The following is a 15,248-nucleotide window of genomic DNA, read 5'->3' as shown; positions in this document are numbered from 1 at the left end:
TCTCCTGCTAGTAACAGGATGCTTCCCGCGACCATCAGCATTGCACCTAAGCTGCTTATAAGGCAAGTCCCCGGTTCCATCACACTCTTCACTGTGTGAGAAGCTGTAGGAGGAGGACGGATTACCACACCCACGATCACACTGCGCCCTTGATCATAACGTGAAGATAACTTGCAGAGAATGTTGGAGATCATACGACACACCTACAATCATTATATTCTCCTCAGCATATAACTAAGACTTCGTCAATATTTGTACCTGGAATGTTTCAGCTCCTGCATAGTATACCCAAATGTCCAGCAAGTTTCCAGCATAAGAGTTAAAGTTGTTTTAACGTGGGTCATCTAAGGAGCATGCTAGGTGTTTACACACCATAATTTACGTCGGTAAATTGTTTACAAATAGGGTTAAATCGAAAAAAATAACCTCGAATAATTTACATTACTATACTATTACTACCACTACTGTTACTACTGCCAATACTATTACTACTAATAATACATCTGTTTGGATTCCCTCGAGATGAGTATTGTAGCTGCGCCTTTCTGTGTGTATAATCTTGCTATGATAAAAAAAAAAAACGTACGCACGCAATGAAATTACTGATGACAATAAAGGAACTCTTGTTCATTGTATTTACGAGTGCTTCCATCGTGTCTATAGTTTATCCCATTTCTCTACAACTTTTCTACGTTTAAAAGACATGAAACATCACACGTAATGATCATTTTTTTCCATTTGAAAACCTGGAATTTTAATACCGAAAAGTTGTGCTTAAGGACTTGTAAGCAAATACTTGTGATTTTTTTATGATATTTTGGAGTAAACAAGTTTCCAGGAAAGAAACACATCCATAATAATAAAATCTACGTGTCTTTTAGACATACATGTCACAATCGTGTTACAGAACTACATCAAACCAAAATTACAGTCTGTCGAAGAGGAGAATAATAATCCCAGGTACAGTTATCTTTATTTTCACACTTGTATTACACACTTATATTTGAGACATACATACTTCTGCCATAACTTTATTTACACATTAAAAAATTATGTACATAAGTCTCCTCATACACTTTCAATGATACATGATACTTGGAAGGTATTACCTGTGATATGTATGACATGTGTAATACTCTTCACGGGAGTGAATACTGTAGGAAAGTAGTTGAACTCTTGTTGGGGAACTCGTGTAAATGTCAGGAAACATGTGTAGGTGTTAGGAAACATGTGTAGTTGTCAGGAAACATGTGTGTCAGGAAACATGTGTATGTGTCAGGAAACATGTGTGTCAGGAAACATGTGTAGGTGTCAGGAAACATGTGTAGGTGTCAGGGAACACGTGTAGTTGTCAGGAAACGGGTTTCATTGTTAGAAAACACGTGTAATTGTCAGGAAACAGGTTTCATTGTTAGAAAACACGTGTAACTGTCAAGAAACAGGTTTCATCGTCAGAAAACACGTGTAATCATCAGAAAACAGGTTTCATCGTCAGAAAACACGTGTAATCATCAGAAAACAGGTTTCATCGTCAGAAAACACGTGTAATTATCAGGAAACAGGTTTCAGAGTCAGGGAACACGTGGCATTGTGCAGGTGGCATCACCAAACCAGCTGTATTTCGCAACCTCGCCCAGTCGAGTGTCACAACTCTTTCACGAATGTTAGGTGAAATTGAGAGAAAAAAAAATTTACGGAAAAAAAAAATGTGAATTCCAAATATGAAACTCATAGACGGAACGAATGAATTAAAAATTTTTGTGACAGTCTGATCAGTTTCTTTTTTAAATATCATTTTCTTTCTTCCAGTAAATGAATTTGAGGTTAATTTTAAGGGATTGAAGTTTTTTTTAATCCTGTAAATTATTTACTGAATTAATGACCTGTTTTAGAAAGAACAAAAAGGCACACGTGACTGGAACAATACACATATAACTCGCACATAGGAGAGAGAAGCTTATGACGACGTTTCGGTCCGACTTGGACCATTCACAAGTTACACTGAGTGGCCAATGTCGGACCGAAACGTCGTTATAAGCTTTTCTTTCTCCTATGTGCGGGTTATTTGTGGATTTGTTTTATACTGTATAGTAGATTATGGTAATTATAAGTGGTGAAAATTAGAATAATTTACTGTCTTCAGAATTTTTTTTTTCCTGTGTCGCTTTGTGCTGTTTGAGGATGAACTGTGTGGGTCCTGAAGGAACTTACTGATTGTAAACAATACATACACATGAATGAGACATGTGCAGCACTGGTACACATGTGCAACATTCTGGTACACGTGTGTAACACTGGCACACATGTGCATCAATCTGGTATCTCTGTCTTTAATTCGGCAGGGCAGTGTATAACACTATGTACTGCAGGACACTGTGCAACACTGCATGTACTGCAGGGCAGTGTACAACACTGCATGTACTGCAGGACACTGTGCAACACTGAATGTACTGCAGGGCAGTGTACAACACTGAATGTACTACAGGACACTGCATGTACTGCAGGACACTGTACAACAGTGCAGCGTACAGTCGTGGTCCTGTGATACATCTTTACATCTCACAGGGTTGAATCCTCCGACACTGTTCGAAGTGGCATTTAGTTATGATTTGTAAAAAAGAAAAACTCCGTAACTTAGAGTCGTGATGTGTTGAATTCAGTTGGGTTTTATCCTGAAGGATCAGTTGAAAATACACTTGGGGGTCCTGTAAGGGATGTGGGCGGGTCCTAGTGGGTCAGGCTGGACATCTGACACCAGGATTGGTTGGCCCTCACGATGGTCTCTAAGTGGTCTGTGGTCCTTTTTTATGGGCCACGACTCTGCGGGAAGAAGTTTGAGAAGTCAAGACTATTTAGTACGTAAATCTGAAAGATGGTAATAGTGTAAATTTGTTAATCTCCGTTTCTCTGTTTTTTCTCTCTCTCTTTTATATATATATATTTATATATATATATATATATATATATATATATATATATATATATATATATATATATATATATATATATATATATATATATCATGTGGAGAAATTTTCCCCAGGAGGGGAGGTATCGGTCCCCTTCAGCCCTGAGGGACGACCCTCTCAGGAAGGGCAGATGTCATCTAGCTTCTGATCAACAAGTTTAATTTGAAACACATGTTTGTACCCGGGCGCCAAGCAAGACACGTCACGGCTGACCAATGTTACAACTATTGTGGGTTAATGAGAAGCAATTTATCTCTTAACGTAGCAGGACAATTAAGGAAACCCTGCACCCACTTTATTACCATGTTGAAGATAGCATAAATTGTCGTCTATGCACAGACAACAACAAGTCAAGCATCCTGCATTGCTTCCTGTAGCAGTTTGGCAAGAAAGGGAAAACTGCTGGAATCAGCATATCTTTTGTGTAACTGGAGATGCCGAGGGCAGCTGCGGCTGAAGCAAGAGGCCATCAGAGTGCGTGAAAACCTGGTACGAGGAGCGTTAGTAACACGTGCATTAACCTTAACAAAGGAACTGTAATGCGTTCTCGACCTCTCAATCTCCATTCACGGTAGAAAAGAGAAGTGTGTGCAGCTTCTTGTAGTGACATTACTGTGAACAAAGGGCAAGACTGAAAGACAGTATGATGCAGTGTTGCGAACATTCGCCAAACAGTGCACCGTAAGACAAATTCTTCAATCAAGACAGTGGATATTCAGATGACATTTAAGGGTCCGATACAAATACTCAGGTAAGTCTGCTTAGACATAGTTTAGTTCGATTGACTGTACAGTTGAGAGCTAAAGTATGGCTAGTCAGATTTATCATACATCCAGTTACCCGAGAGCCATCGAGCCCAAACATGTAAGTGCATTCGTCAGTATTCAGTTATTGAATGATATACTAGCAATGCTCCTGAAGGGCAATTATTCTCATGCTTACATTTCACTCAACAGCTCCAGGGTGGCAGAACAACTGTTTCACATTGGAGGAGTCTACCAGCTGAAGTTGCGAATAGGCTGAGACAGTGACAAAGCTGAGTAACCTTGTTTCCAGTACAGTTGCATAGCTTGTGTTGATGTTCTATATAAAAATCCCAAAATATCAGTGACAACACTGCGACTAGTCGAGGATTCGAGCCCATGTCATTGTGGCTCGCCCCATGGTAAGCAAAAATCACACATGACGCTCTAACCCACAAGACCACACAATCCTATAAAAATCATGCACCTAGCAGATCTAGGCGTTTTACCGTGATCTGAGGACATATGGTGGTTTGGGTGCCTCTGAGCTAATTTCATTTTACTTCCCGTTTGGTGTACTAGCCTCCACGAGCAGTAGTTTATATTATTGAAACCACGAATGAGTGGTACTGAATCAATAACAGCACTGCTGCTAGCCGAGGATTCGAACAGAGTTAGCAACCTGCTAACTCTGTATCAGAGTCCACAGTACTTTACCACTGAGCTAGACCGAAGATAAATATGGGCGTTTAGCCGAAGCTAAGCGATGTTACCCCATACCCCCGGGCACCAGGCTCGTTTTGAAAGTTATATATATAGCAAGGAGCTATAAAGACACTCCTGCGACTGGCGGACACAAGACACACTTCTTACTTGCATACAAGTTACAGTAACCACTGTCTCAACTACTGTCTCGTTAACTCACCACTTCAGACTGAGGAGGACATGCGACTGGGCCAGAGCGCTGGGGGCGCCATGGATTGAGTGTCGTCTTGGGTGTTGTCGTCGCCTCCGTAACTGCTGACCACCCTCGCCCGCGAGGTCGTGCTGCTTGACGGCACCCGCTCTACTGCAGGAGAAAGTACAATGGGTCAGTTCTACAGGAGAAAGCACAGTAGATCAGTTCTGCAGGAGAGAGCACAGTAGGTCACATCTAACTTTTTTTTTTTTTTTTTTTTTTGCACTGACCAACGTGGCTTTAGTGCTACGTGAAACACAATTTATCAGTATTTTTTACTGAACTAGCTTAGATGAAATGGCCGATTCACTCTAATAATTACATATTGGAAGCAGAAGCTAGTTTTGTTTCCCTGTCATATTCTATCTCACGAGATTGGCTGTATATACATACACAAATATCCCGCACATAGGAGAATGAAACTTATGACGATGCTTCGGTCCTACTTGGACTATTCACTAGTTAATGGTCGTGATTAATGGTCAAAAATTGGACCAAAATGTCGTCGTAAGTTTCTCCTTTGTGCAGGTTATGTACTGTTGCAGTCACGGTATTGTCCACATTCTTTTTATACGTATGCAATCTTTCATCCCGAGCTGTGAGACTTGAGTAAGACAATAAGATAAGATAAGATAAGATTTCGTTCGGATTTTTAACCCCGGAGGGTTAGCCACCCAGGATAACCCAAGAAAGTCAGTGCGTCATCGAGGACTGTCTAACTTATTTCCATTGGGGTCCTTAATCTTGTCCCCCAGGATGCGACCCACACTAGTCGACTAACACCCAGGTACCTATTTGCTGCTAGGTGAACAGGACAATAGGTGTAAGGAAACGTGTCGGAATTTCCACCCGCCGGGAATCGAACCCGGGCCCTCCGTGTGCGAAGCGGGAGCTTTAGCCACCAGACCACCGGGCCACAATGAGGTTATTAAGTGTTTTTCCTGGGATCAACTATGAGAGATGAAACAAGGCTTCACTTCAGAAGAGCTGAAGTTACTGTTACACAGGAATTGCACTATCATAACTGCCTGTCTTAGGCAGTAAGTGTTAACAAAATATAAAGACGGAGTTTGAAGACTTTTACATACAGCAGGTGGGAAAGACTTGAAGTTTCTTGGGCCATTTATTTGTATTCCATTACACTTCAATAAATGGCCTAAGAAAGTGCTAGTCCCTCCCACCTGTTACGACGTACAGTACTGAAAATGTTTGATGAGTGAGCACATCGTAGTACATTACTAGGCAGTGATTCAATCTTATTACATTTAGCGTGAAACCTAGCTGGGGTTGCCGGCGGACGCTCAACAGGTGACAGGTCATTATTTATCCAAAAAACCGTGTTAGAAAACACTTATCCAGTTCTCTGGCGAATTTACCATCATCACTACAGAGGCTGGCGATGTTAGTGTCAAAAGGAAAGAGGGGATGAAAGAGGGATTTAGAAAGGGAATGACAGATAATACACAACCGAAACGTCGTCGTATGTGGGTTATTTGTGTATCGTTCCATTCACAGTATTGTGCCTTTTTGTTCCTGATAGGATGAAGAGGTGTATGTAGGGAGGGAGGTGTATGTAGGGAGGGAGGTGTATGTAGGGAGGGAGGGGTAGAGGAAGAATGAGAAAGAGGGGCTAGAAGAAGAGTGGAAGGGATAAGTAAGTTTATTCAGGTACAGGTACACATACAGTTATATACATTATCATACATAGCAGCGTATGTGTAGATTACCAAGAGTTGCACATGTGTCTAATTTATCACCTTCAGACTTGCAGGATAGTGTTCCATTGCCTCAAGTGTCCGGGGACACTCAGACTGCTTTGAGTGCACAGCCTATCCCTGCAATGTCTGCTAGTTCAAGTAGTAGTTTCTCCACAGGGGATGCCTTGTCAGAAAACGATTACTTGCAACTAGTAATGCCATCTCTTGTTGATGTCACATGCCGTATGCAGAAAGATGTCTCTGTTGCGGCTAGTGCTCTCACTAGAGTGTCTGTTGTTGTTCCTTGTGTTCCAGATGGTGATCCCATCCTAGTTGACAGTAATCAGTGCAATGTAAGAAATTATTTCTTGAGTAACTTTCACATGTTGTTAACATTTGTAAGTGAAGTTTCTTTATAGCTGATACCTCGTGTCACTGTGTGCGACTCAGTTGAATATCAGCATTGTTCACCGTGTTCATTTCTTTTCCCCTGTGCTTGCAGTGAGAGAGAGAAGATTCGTTCTCCCTTGCTCATATTGCGTGTTATAGCATTATTTTTTTCAACCGGGGAGAGTCATCCACTCCACCGAGTTTGTTCATTCCTCCAGTAAGAAAGAGCCCATCCCTTGTGTTCTGGTGATTCGATTCCTGCTCCAGGAAGATCTTATTCTGACTGTGAAGCCACCAGCACCCATTAGTGACTTTGTAATGAGCCAAGAATTACTGTATCGAATAGTCAAGTTGAGTACTCCTAGCAGAAGAGTTAGAAACTCCACAGTCACTAGTGAATGTAGCTGTATCTTTTGTAGATACTCGTTCAGATCGCCCATGTAGCTGTATCTTTTGTAGATACTCGTTCAGACTGTCCTCAGTCAAGGCATGTGTTAGCCATTGCAGAGGAATTCGATCCTCCCAGAGATAACCATTCTGCATATGTAAACCTCACCCTCGCAGAATTGGGTTTAAATGTACATAGTCTGTATAACTAGATGTCCGAGATGAAGGAAATTGTCAACTGTTTGTTATTAACTGATCAGTTTTTCAGAAAAAAATTGTTTTCGTGTTCACGCTCCTTCCGTATTCTGAGAATTTGACAGTAATGATCTGAGTGCACCAGATGACTTTGCTGTTAATTTCACCTTGTATATATATATATATATATATATATATATATATATATATATATATATATATATTATATATATATATATTTATTTATTCTTCCTCAGAATCCGTAGAGTGCATGAACACAGATCGATCGATCAATTCCATCCCATAATGTACAATGATTTGTTCTTATAGTTTGTAATGCATTACGTTAAAACTCATTATGTTAAAAGTGATTACGTTAACACCCATTACGTAAAACTCATGATGTTAACATCCATTATGATATCATCCATTAGTTCTAAGTTATATATGATTTGTTATTGTATAGAATCAGCCCAGAGCCACCTGCCTGTTCAGCCTATAGCATAGTAGTGTATGTCGAGACGACATACGTAACATGACCGAGCTGTCAGCATAGTTGCTGATCCTCCCTTACATGTGTTGTATGCATAGATTAGCCGAGTATTATAGTACCATCCATGTGCTTTATATAGAAGATCCCTTGAGGCCTAGTGACTGTGTGACGTCACGGGATGCTCCATGAGTGAGTGGGACAGGCTACCTCAGCCTCAGTCGACACATAGGCATAGAAGAAGGCAGAACATGGCAGGCTAGGCTCCATCTCCCATTACCACAGTCTGACAATATAGCGTTACCATCCAACAAGTGAGTTTACCTTATCCATCAATCTCCTACCGAACCCCATATGACATTGCCAGAGGCGCGCTTACACTAGTCATAAAACTGCAAAATTAACACCCCTCCTTCAGAGTGCAGACATTGTACTTCCCATCTCCAGGACTCAAGTCCGGCCACCCGGTATTTTGTATTGCACTGACTTCATACAAATGAAATACAAAATACTCGACTACTACTACAACCACTACTCTTACTATAACCACTATTCTTACTACAACCACTACTACTACAACTACCACCACCACCCACGTGACCTTCCACCTGACTCCTGCCACTGTATATATTTAGTTATTTCAGTATTAGCACTGAAAAGTCACTCGTGGCGAAACGTTTCCTTTAATAAACATCCTAAACTGTACATAAGTGTATTTTTCCATACAAAATAGATGGCGGCTGAAGACGCACAAGAGTCAAAGTTAGAAAATATATTATTCTACAGGTAATTATGAAAATAAATAAATTGAAGAGGTTAGAGCAAACACTGCACACAGTTTCACGGGTAGGTACAGTTGGGCGCTGTAGGGCGATTATCAGTAAAACTGGTTGAGTGGTAGTTAAGAGGCCAGGGGGTCAAAGGCTATGACTCAACCACCACCAACACAGAATACTCATCCACTGGTGAATACTTCTCCCCCCCCTCTCCCCCCCCCTCTCTCTCTCTCTCTCTCTCTCTCTCTCTCTCTCTCTCTCTCTCTCTCTCTCTCTCTCTCTCTCTCGTACACATACACATTATTGTAAAGTTTCTTTACATTGACACAAAATATTTTGGTTGGTTTTATTAAGCCACAAAAGGAATATGCAAATTTGTCCTTGTGTTGAGAAAGTGAGAGAGTATCTGTCCGTGTGAGAGTGTGCGAGTGTCTGTGCATTGAAAGAGTGCAAGAGGAGTCTGTCAGTGCGTTGAGAGAGTGCGAATCTGTCCTTGCGTTGAGAGAATGCGAATCTGTCCTTGCGTTGAGAGAATGCGAATCTGTCCTTGCGCTGAGAGAGTGCAAATCTGTCCTTGCGTTGAGAGACAGCATCCAGTTCTTGCCTTTCCCCTGAATGACAGCAAAATGTCAACTGACCTGGGCACGCTAGCGTGAAGACCTTCTTTTGTTTGGCTACCAAACAGGTCACTCAGGACCTGACCAACTAGCTCAGTATCTGGATTTTTGGACACACTAGCAGATGCAACAGAATCCCTTCTAAAAAACATCAGAATATAGGCCTCTCCTTAAACCTTTCGAAATGCAAAGTGGTATCTTCTAGCCAACACACCACTGAGGAAGTCAAGGACGCTGCAGGGAGTTAGTCGTTAATCCCATTATTTGTATTTTTTTCAGTGCCCCAGTACGAGTCAAATCTACGGGCGAGGTTTTGAGAAAGAATGGATGTTAAACAAGGATCAGCGATACTGACGCCCATTATGCCTTCTATTGCTTCACAAGGTACCTATCCTTGTCTAAGCTGGCTGACATTATACGATGCTCTCTATCCTTTGTCAGCCTTAAACTAGGAAAGTGTGACTTCGCTCTAAATTTAACGTTAGAAAAATCTTAACTTTCCCTGGACTAGTCATTGGGAACATGTCACGTTTTGACGGATTACGTGGACCGGGCATATGTACAGCCTCTCAGATTGCTTTGCATGTCTTATTTTCATCCAGTGGATCCAATAAGCTGATGAGGGATATTCTAGCAGACTACATGCACAATCTGGCACCAACGTGTGGAATATTCTTTCAGCACAGACATCAAGAGCAGCTGCAACTTTGGCTAAAAAAAAAAGTCCAGTTGGGACAAACCCCCATCATAGAATAAGCTGCTGCAACTATGTTAGAGAGTGCAATCTCTTCAAGTCAGAGAGAGGGCTCGCCTTTTAGCTGTGAACGACTATCATTCAGGTGATATTCTCCTAGTAGTTCCCACCTCTGCGACTGATACACGTGGTGACCATGGTGTGAACTGTTTCAAGTTCCAAACGTTGGCACATTAGACACAATGAAGTCAACGAGATCTAGGAAGCCTTGCTACAGCCTAGTGCCCAGTCTTCCTGAACATTCCTGCCGGGCGTCCTGATGGGCTCACATATCCCTACATCTAACCATACCCCAGCCGGGATTGAACCCGCGGTCATAGAGTCTCAAAACTCCAACCCGTCGCGTTAGCCACTAGACCAGCTAGCCACAATAAGATTCGTCCAACTAGGTATATTTCTACACCATAGGAAGGTTAGCACAGGCACCACGGTGACCACCACAAATGCAAGTTTTTACAGACGAATCTCCAGCTAGCGTGGCGGTGACGAACTCTAGCTCAAGTCCCTTCACTGCCGTCAACATGACTCACATTTGTGGTCACAGTGGTGCCTGTGCTAACCTTCCTATGGTGTAGAAATATACCTAGTTGGACGAATCTTATTGTGGCTAGCTGGTCTAGTGGCTAACGCGACGGGTTGGAGTTTTGAGACTATGACCGCGGGTTCAATCCCGGCCGGGGTATGGTTTGTTTGCAATCGTGTCATTACGATTTCGTGAGTCATCCCTACATCTACCTTGATCAACACCTACATTTAGTGCTGGTCAGCAGAGTGGTGCTGCTGATCACAGGAAAAAATCACAAGCTCAAGTACAGGGATCTAGCTCACCAATACAGCACCTCAACCCAATAGGATCGGAGACCCTTGGCTCCTTGGAAAAGTATTCCATGGGTTTCCTCAAAGAGCTGGATCCCAGGCTCATCTAAACCACCAGAAACCCGAGGGCTGCCACCTTTCTCTTCTAGCACCAAAGTGTGACGATCCAGAGAGGAAATTCTTGGTGCATCTTGTGTTCCCGACCGATGTCTGAGGAGCTTAAAGGAGCTCCACAACCTAATTAAAAACAATCCACATTGCAATTCTGCTTACGTGTAAATTCCTTAATTTAACTGTCCTCGTTAATGTGCAAACATATTTTCACGCGTCATTTATATACAAGAATTTAAAAATAGTCAAATACTGTAGGGGTGGTAGAGGGGGAAATACTGTAGTTCTGGGGGTTGGGGGGGTGAATTTTTTTCTAAAATAAGTTTATTCCCGTCTCTGAGAGGCCAGTAAATACTGGAGATAATGTGTGTACTCACCTATTTGTGGTTGCAGGGGTCGAGTCACAGCTCCTGGCCCCACCTCTTCGCTGATTGCTACTAGGTCCTCTCTCTCCCTGCCCCATGAGCTCTATCATACCTCGCCTTAAAACTATGTATGGTTCCCGCCTCCACTACCTCACTTTCTTGACTGAAGAAATACTTCCTAACATCCCTTTGATTCATCTGAGTCTTCAACTTCCAATTGTGACCTCTTGTGTCTGTGTCCTTTGTCTGGAACATCCCGTCTTTGTCCACCTTGTCTATTCTGCGCAGTATTTTATATGTCGTTATCATGTCTCCCCTGACCCTCTTGTCCTCCAGTGTTGTCAGGCCGATTTCCCTCAACCTTTCTTCGTAGGACAATCCCCGTAGCTCTGGGACTAGTCTTGTTGCAAACCTTTGCACTTTCTCTAATTTCTTGACGTGCTTAACTAGGTGTGGATTCCAAACTGGTGCTGCATACTCCAGTATGGGCCTCACGTAAATGGTATACAGAGTCTTAAACGAATCCTTACTGAGGTATCGGAACGCTATCCGTAGGTTTGCAAGGCGCCCGTATGCTGCAGCAGTTATCTGATTGATGTGCGCCTGAGGAGATATGCTCGGTGTTATACTCACCCCCAGATCTTTTTCCTTGAGTGAGGTTTGCAGTCTTTGGCCATCTAAACTATATTGTGTCTGCGGTCTTCTTTGCCCTTCCCCAATCTTCATGACTTTGCATTTGGCAGGGTTAAATTCAAGGAGCCAGTTGCTGGACCAGGCTTGTAGCCTGTCCAGGTCTCTTTGTAGTCCTGCCTGATCCTCATCCGATTTGATTCTTCTCATTACCTTCGCATCATCTGCAAACAAGGATACTTCTGAGTCTATCCCTTCCGTTATGTCGTTCACATATACCAAGAACAGCACAGGTCCTAGGACTGACCCCTGTGGAACCCCGCTTGTCACAGGCGCCCACTCTGACACCTCGTCGCGTACCATGACTCGTTGTTGCCTCCCTGTCAGGTATTCTCTCATCCATTGCAGTGCCTTTACTGTTATGTGTGCCTGATCCTCTAGCTTTTGCAGTAACCTCTTGTGAGGAACTGTGTCGAAGGCCTTCTTGCAGTCCAAAAATATGCAGTCGATCCACCCCTCTCTCTCTTGTCTTACTTCTGTCACCTTGTCATAAAACTCTAGTAGGTTTGTGACACAGGATTTTCCTTCCCTGAAACCGTGCTGGTTGTCAATTATACACTTGTTTCTTTCCAGGTGCTCCACCACTCTCCTCCTGATGATCTTCTCCATGACCTTGCATACTATACACGTTAGTGATACAGGTCTGTAGTTTAGTGCCTCATGTCTGTCTCCCTTTTTAAAAATTGGGACTACATTTGCCATTTTCCATACCTCAGGGAGTTGCCCAGTTTCAAATGATGTGTTGAAGATCTTTGTTAATGGCTCACACAATATCTCTGCTCCCTCTTTAAGGACCCATGGAGAGATACTGTCTGGTCCCACTGCCTCTGAGGTGTCAAGTTCGGCTAGCAGCTTCTTCACCTCCTCCTTGGTTATATGTACCTCATCCAGCACTTGCTGGTGTGCCCCCCTGTTCTGATTTCCTGGAGTCCTACTGGTTTCCACTGTAAATACCTCTTTAAATCTTGTGTTGAGCTCCTGACATACCTCTCGGTCGTTGCTTGTGAATTCCCCATCACCCTTCCTCAGTCTGATTACCTGGTCCTTGACTGTTGTTTTCCTCCTCATGTGGCTGTACAACAGCTTCGGGTCAGTCTTTACTTTTGATGCTATGTCATTTTCATATTGTCGCTGAGCCTCCATTCTTATCTGTGCATATTCGTTTCTGGCTCTTCGGCTAATCTCTTTATTTTCCTGAGTTCTCTGTCTTCTGTACCTTTTCCATTCTCTAGTACACCTAGTTTTTGCCTCCCTACACCTTTGGGTGAACCAAGGACTCGTTCTGTGTGTGTGTGTGTGTGTGTGTGTGTGTGTGTGTGTGTGTGTGTGTGTGTGTGTGTGTGTGTGTGTGTGTGTGTGTGTGTGTGTGTGTGCGCGCGCGCGCGCAGGTCCTTACCCGTATGTGGTTGCAGGGGTCGAGTCAAAGCTCCTGATCCCGTCTTTACACTGGTCGCTACTAGGTCCACTCCCAGCTCCAAGAGCCTTATCGTACCTCTTCTTAAAGCTATGTATGGATCTTGCCTCTACTACTTCACAGTGTGTGTGTGTGTACTCGTATGTGGTTGCAGGGGTCGAGTCGTAGGTTCTCCCCCCCCCACACACACAGTTTCACAATCTTTGGGAGTATTTCAAGCTTTATATATATTTTTATTCGGTTATATTTGCTGTCAAATGGACACCAGAATTTCAAGAAATACTGGAGGAAGAGAATGTGGAAACAAGAGACAACAAAAAATAATAGAGGCAGTGGTTAAGGTAGAGAAGGTGGAGGTTAATAAGGAAGTGGAGGAGCAGGTAGTGGTAGAGGTGAGCAGAGATGGGGAACTAAGTGAGAGAAGAGAAAGCAGGCAGAGAAGAGGGTCGGAGTGGAGGTAGAAAAGATGGTGATGAAGGAGGGTGTAGAGTTGTAGGCTGAATAAGGGGGGAGAGAGATTGCTGGCCAACAGATGGCTCCAACTTCATCCTGTTCCACATTTATATGTTTCATAACAATAAAAAGGTTTTTCAATGAGCTAATATAGGTAACAGCTCTTAGCTAGCAAATAAAGTTAGAAATCCTTACCCTAATCTTGTAAAACCCTGTGTAAAACAGAGAGAGAGAGAGAGAGGGAAGAAAAGGAGGGGGAGAGAGAGGGGGAGTGGGAGGGGAGGGGGATGGAGGGACATAATAAAGAACAGAGTGTCACTCACAGGTGGCAGATATAAGAACATCAGGACCGGCTTGTGGGTCAGACTGTGGGTGGTGGACGGGCGTGGTGGGGGTGGTCTTGGTAGTCGGCGAGGGCGGCCCCACGCCGCCCGCATCCCGCCCACTCTCCGTGGGCCGCAGACACCTGCATCTGCGGAGAGGAAAAAGTTGGAGAGAAAGCTCTAGATTGTTTACGTGTCTTTGTAAGACTGTTAGTGTGCCGTTGTAAAATTGTTTGTGTGTCTTTGTAAGATTGTTTGTGGCACGAAGACTGGCAGCAGCAAGAACATCACACACCTATTAATTAACTGATGTAAATACAGAGAGGTGGTGGACGAATACAAGAATCAATTAGAAAGAGGGAACATTAAATGAAATACTTGAAGACGAAACACTACAACAATATATCTGCTCCTATAGCTACAAATTAATCTCTCTCTCTCTCTAGGCGCAAAAAAAAAAAAACGGACCAGGCCAGGTATCTAACTACAGGTCTGACAATTAACTAACACAGTTTAGGTGTGTATGAAACTTGTGGATTCTGGGCGTACCACATAGATGCCAGCTTCTTACATGATGTGCACATACAGTAGGTGCTAGGTTACAGGTGTGGGCGTATGTTAGGCAGTGAGTTAGAGATGTGGGCGTATGTTAGGTAGTGGGGTTAGAGGTGTGGGCGTATGTCAGGTAGTGGGTTAGAGGTGTGGGCGTATGTCAGGTAGTGGGTTAGAGGTGTGGGCGTATGTTAGGTAGTGGGTTAGAGGTGTGGGCGTATGTTAGGTAGTGGGTTAGAGGTGTGGGCGTATGTTAGGTAGTGGGTTAGAGGTGTGGGCGTATGTTAGGTAGTGGGTTAGAGATGTGGGCGTATGTTAGGTAGTGGGGTTAGAAGTGTGGGCGTATGTCAGGTAGTGGGTTAGAGGTGTGGGCGTATGTTAGGTGGTGGGTTAGAGGTGTGCGCGTATGTTAGGTAGTGGGCTAGAGTGTGGGCGTATGTTAGGTAGTGGGCTAGAGTGTGGGCGTATGTTAGGTAGTGGGGAGTGTAGAGGTGTGGGCTAGTATGTTAGGTAGTGGGCTAGAGTGTGGGGGTGTGGGTGGGCAGAGT

The 15,248-nt window shown here is 43.4% G+C and overlaps 1 protein-coding gene across 4 annotated transcripts in view; it reads right to left on the bottom strand.

The window, feature by feature from the left end:
• Window positions 1–960: 960 nt before the first annotated feature.
• LOC128702415 (roundabout homolog 3-like) overlaps window positions 961–15,248 on the bottom strand; it is a 1,608,794-nt gene continuing 1,594,506 nt past the window's right edge. For all 4 annotated transcript variants that reach the window (XM_070102079.1, XM_070102082.1, XM_070102081.1 and 1 more), the window contains exons 15-17: window positions 14,149–14,297; window positions 4,638–4,781; window positions 961–2,820 (exon numbers count right to left, since the gene is read on the bottom strand). In XM_070102079.1, the coding sequence (XP_069958180.1) occupies window positions 4,642–4,781; window positions 14,149–14,297 (289 nt within the window). In that variant the 3' untranslated portion in view covers window positions 961–2,820; window positions 4,638–4,641. The remainder of the gene's footprint in view (window positions 2,821–4,637; window positions 4,782–14,148; window positions 14,298–15,248) is intronic.

Source organism: Cherax quadricarinatus, chromosome 80 (genome assembly GCF_038502225.1).
Source record: "Cherax quadricarinatus isolate ZL_2023a chromosome 80, ASM3850222v1, whole genome shotgun sequence".
In the NCBI taxonomy this organism is placed as follows: domain Eukaryota; kingdom Metazoa; phylum Arthropoda; class Malacostraca; order Decapoda; family Parastacidae; genus Cherax; species Cherax quadricarinatus.
The sequence above is the reverse complement of the archived record's forward strand: the minus strand, read 5'-3'. Positions and strand labels throughout refer to the sequence as shown.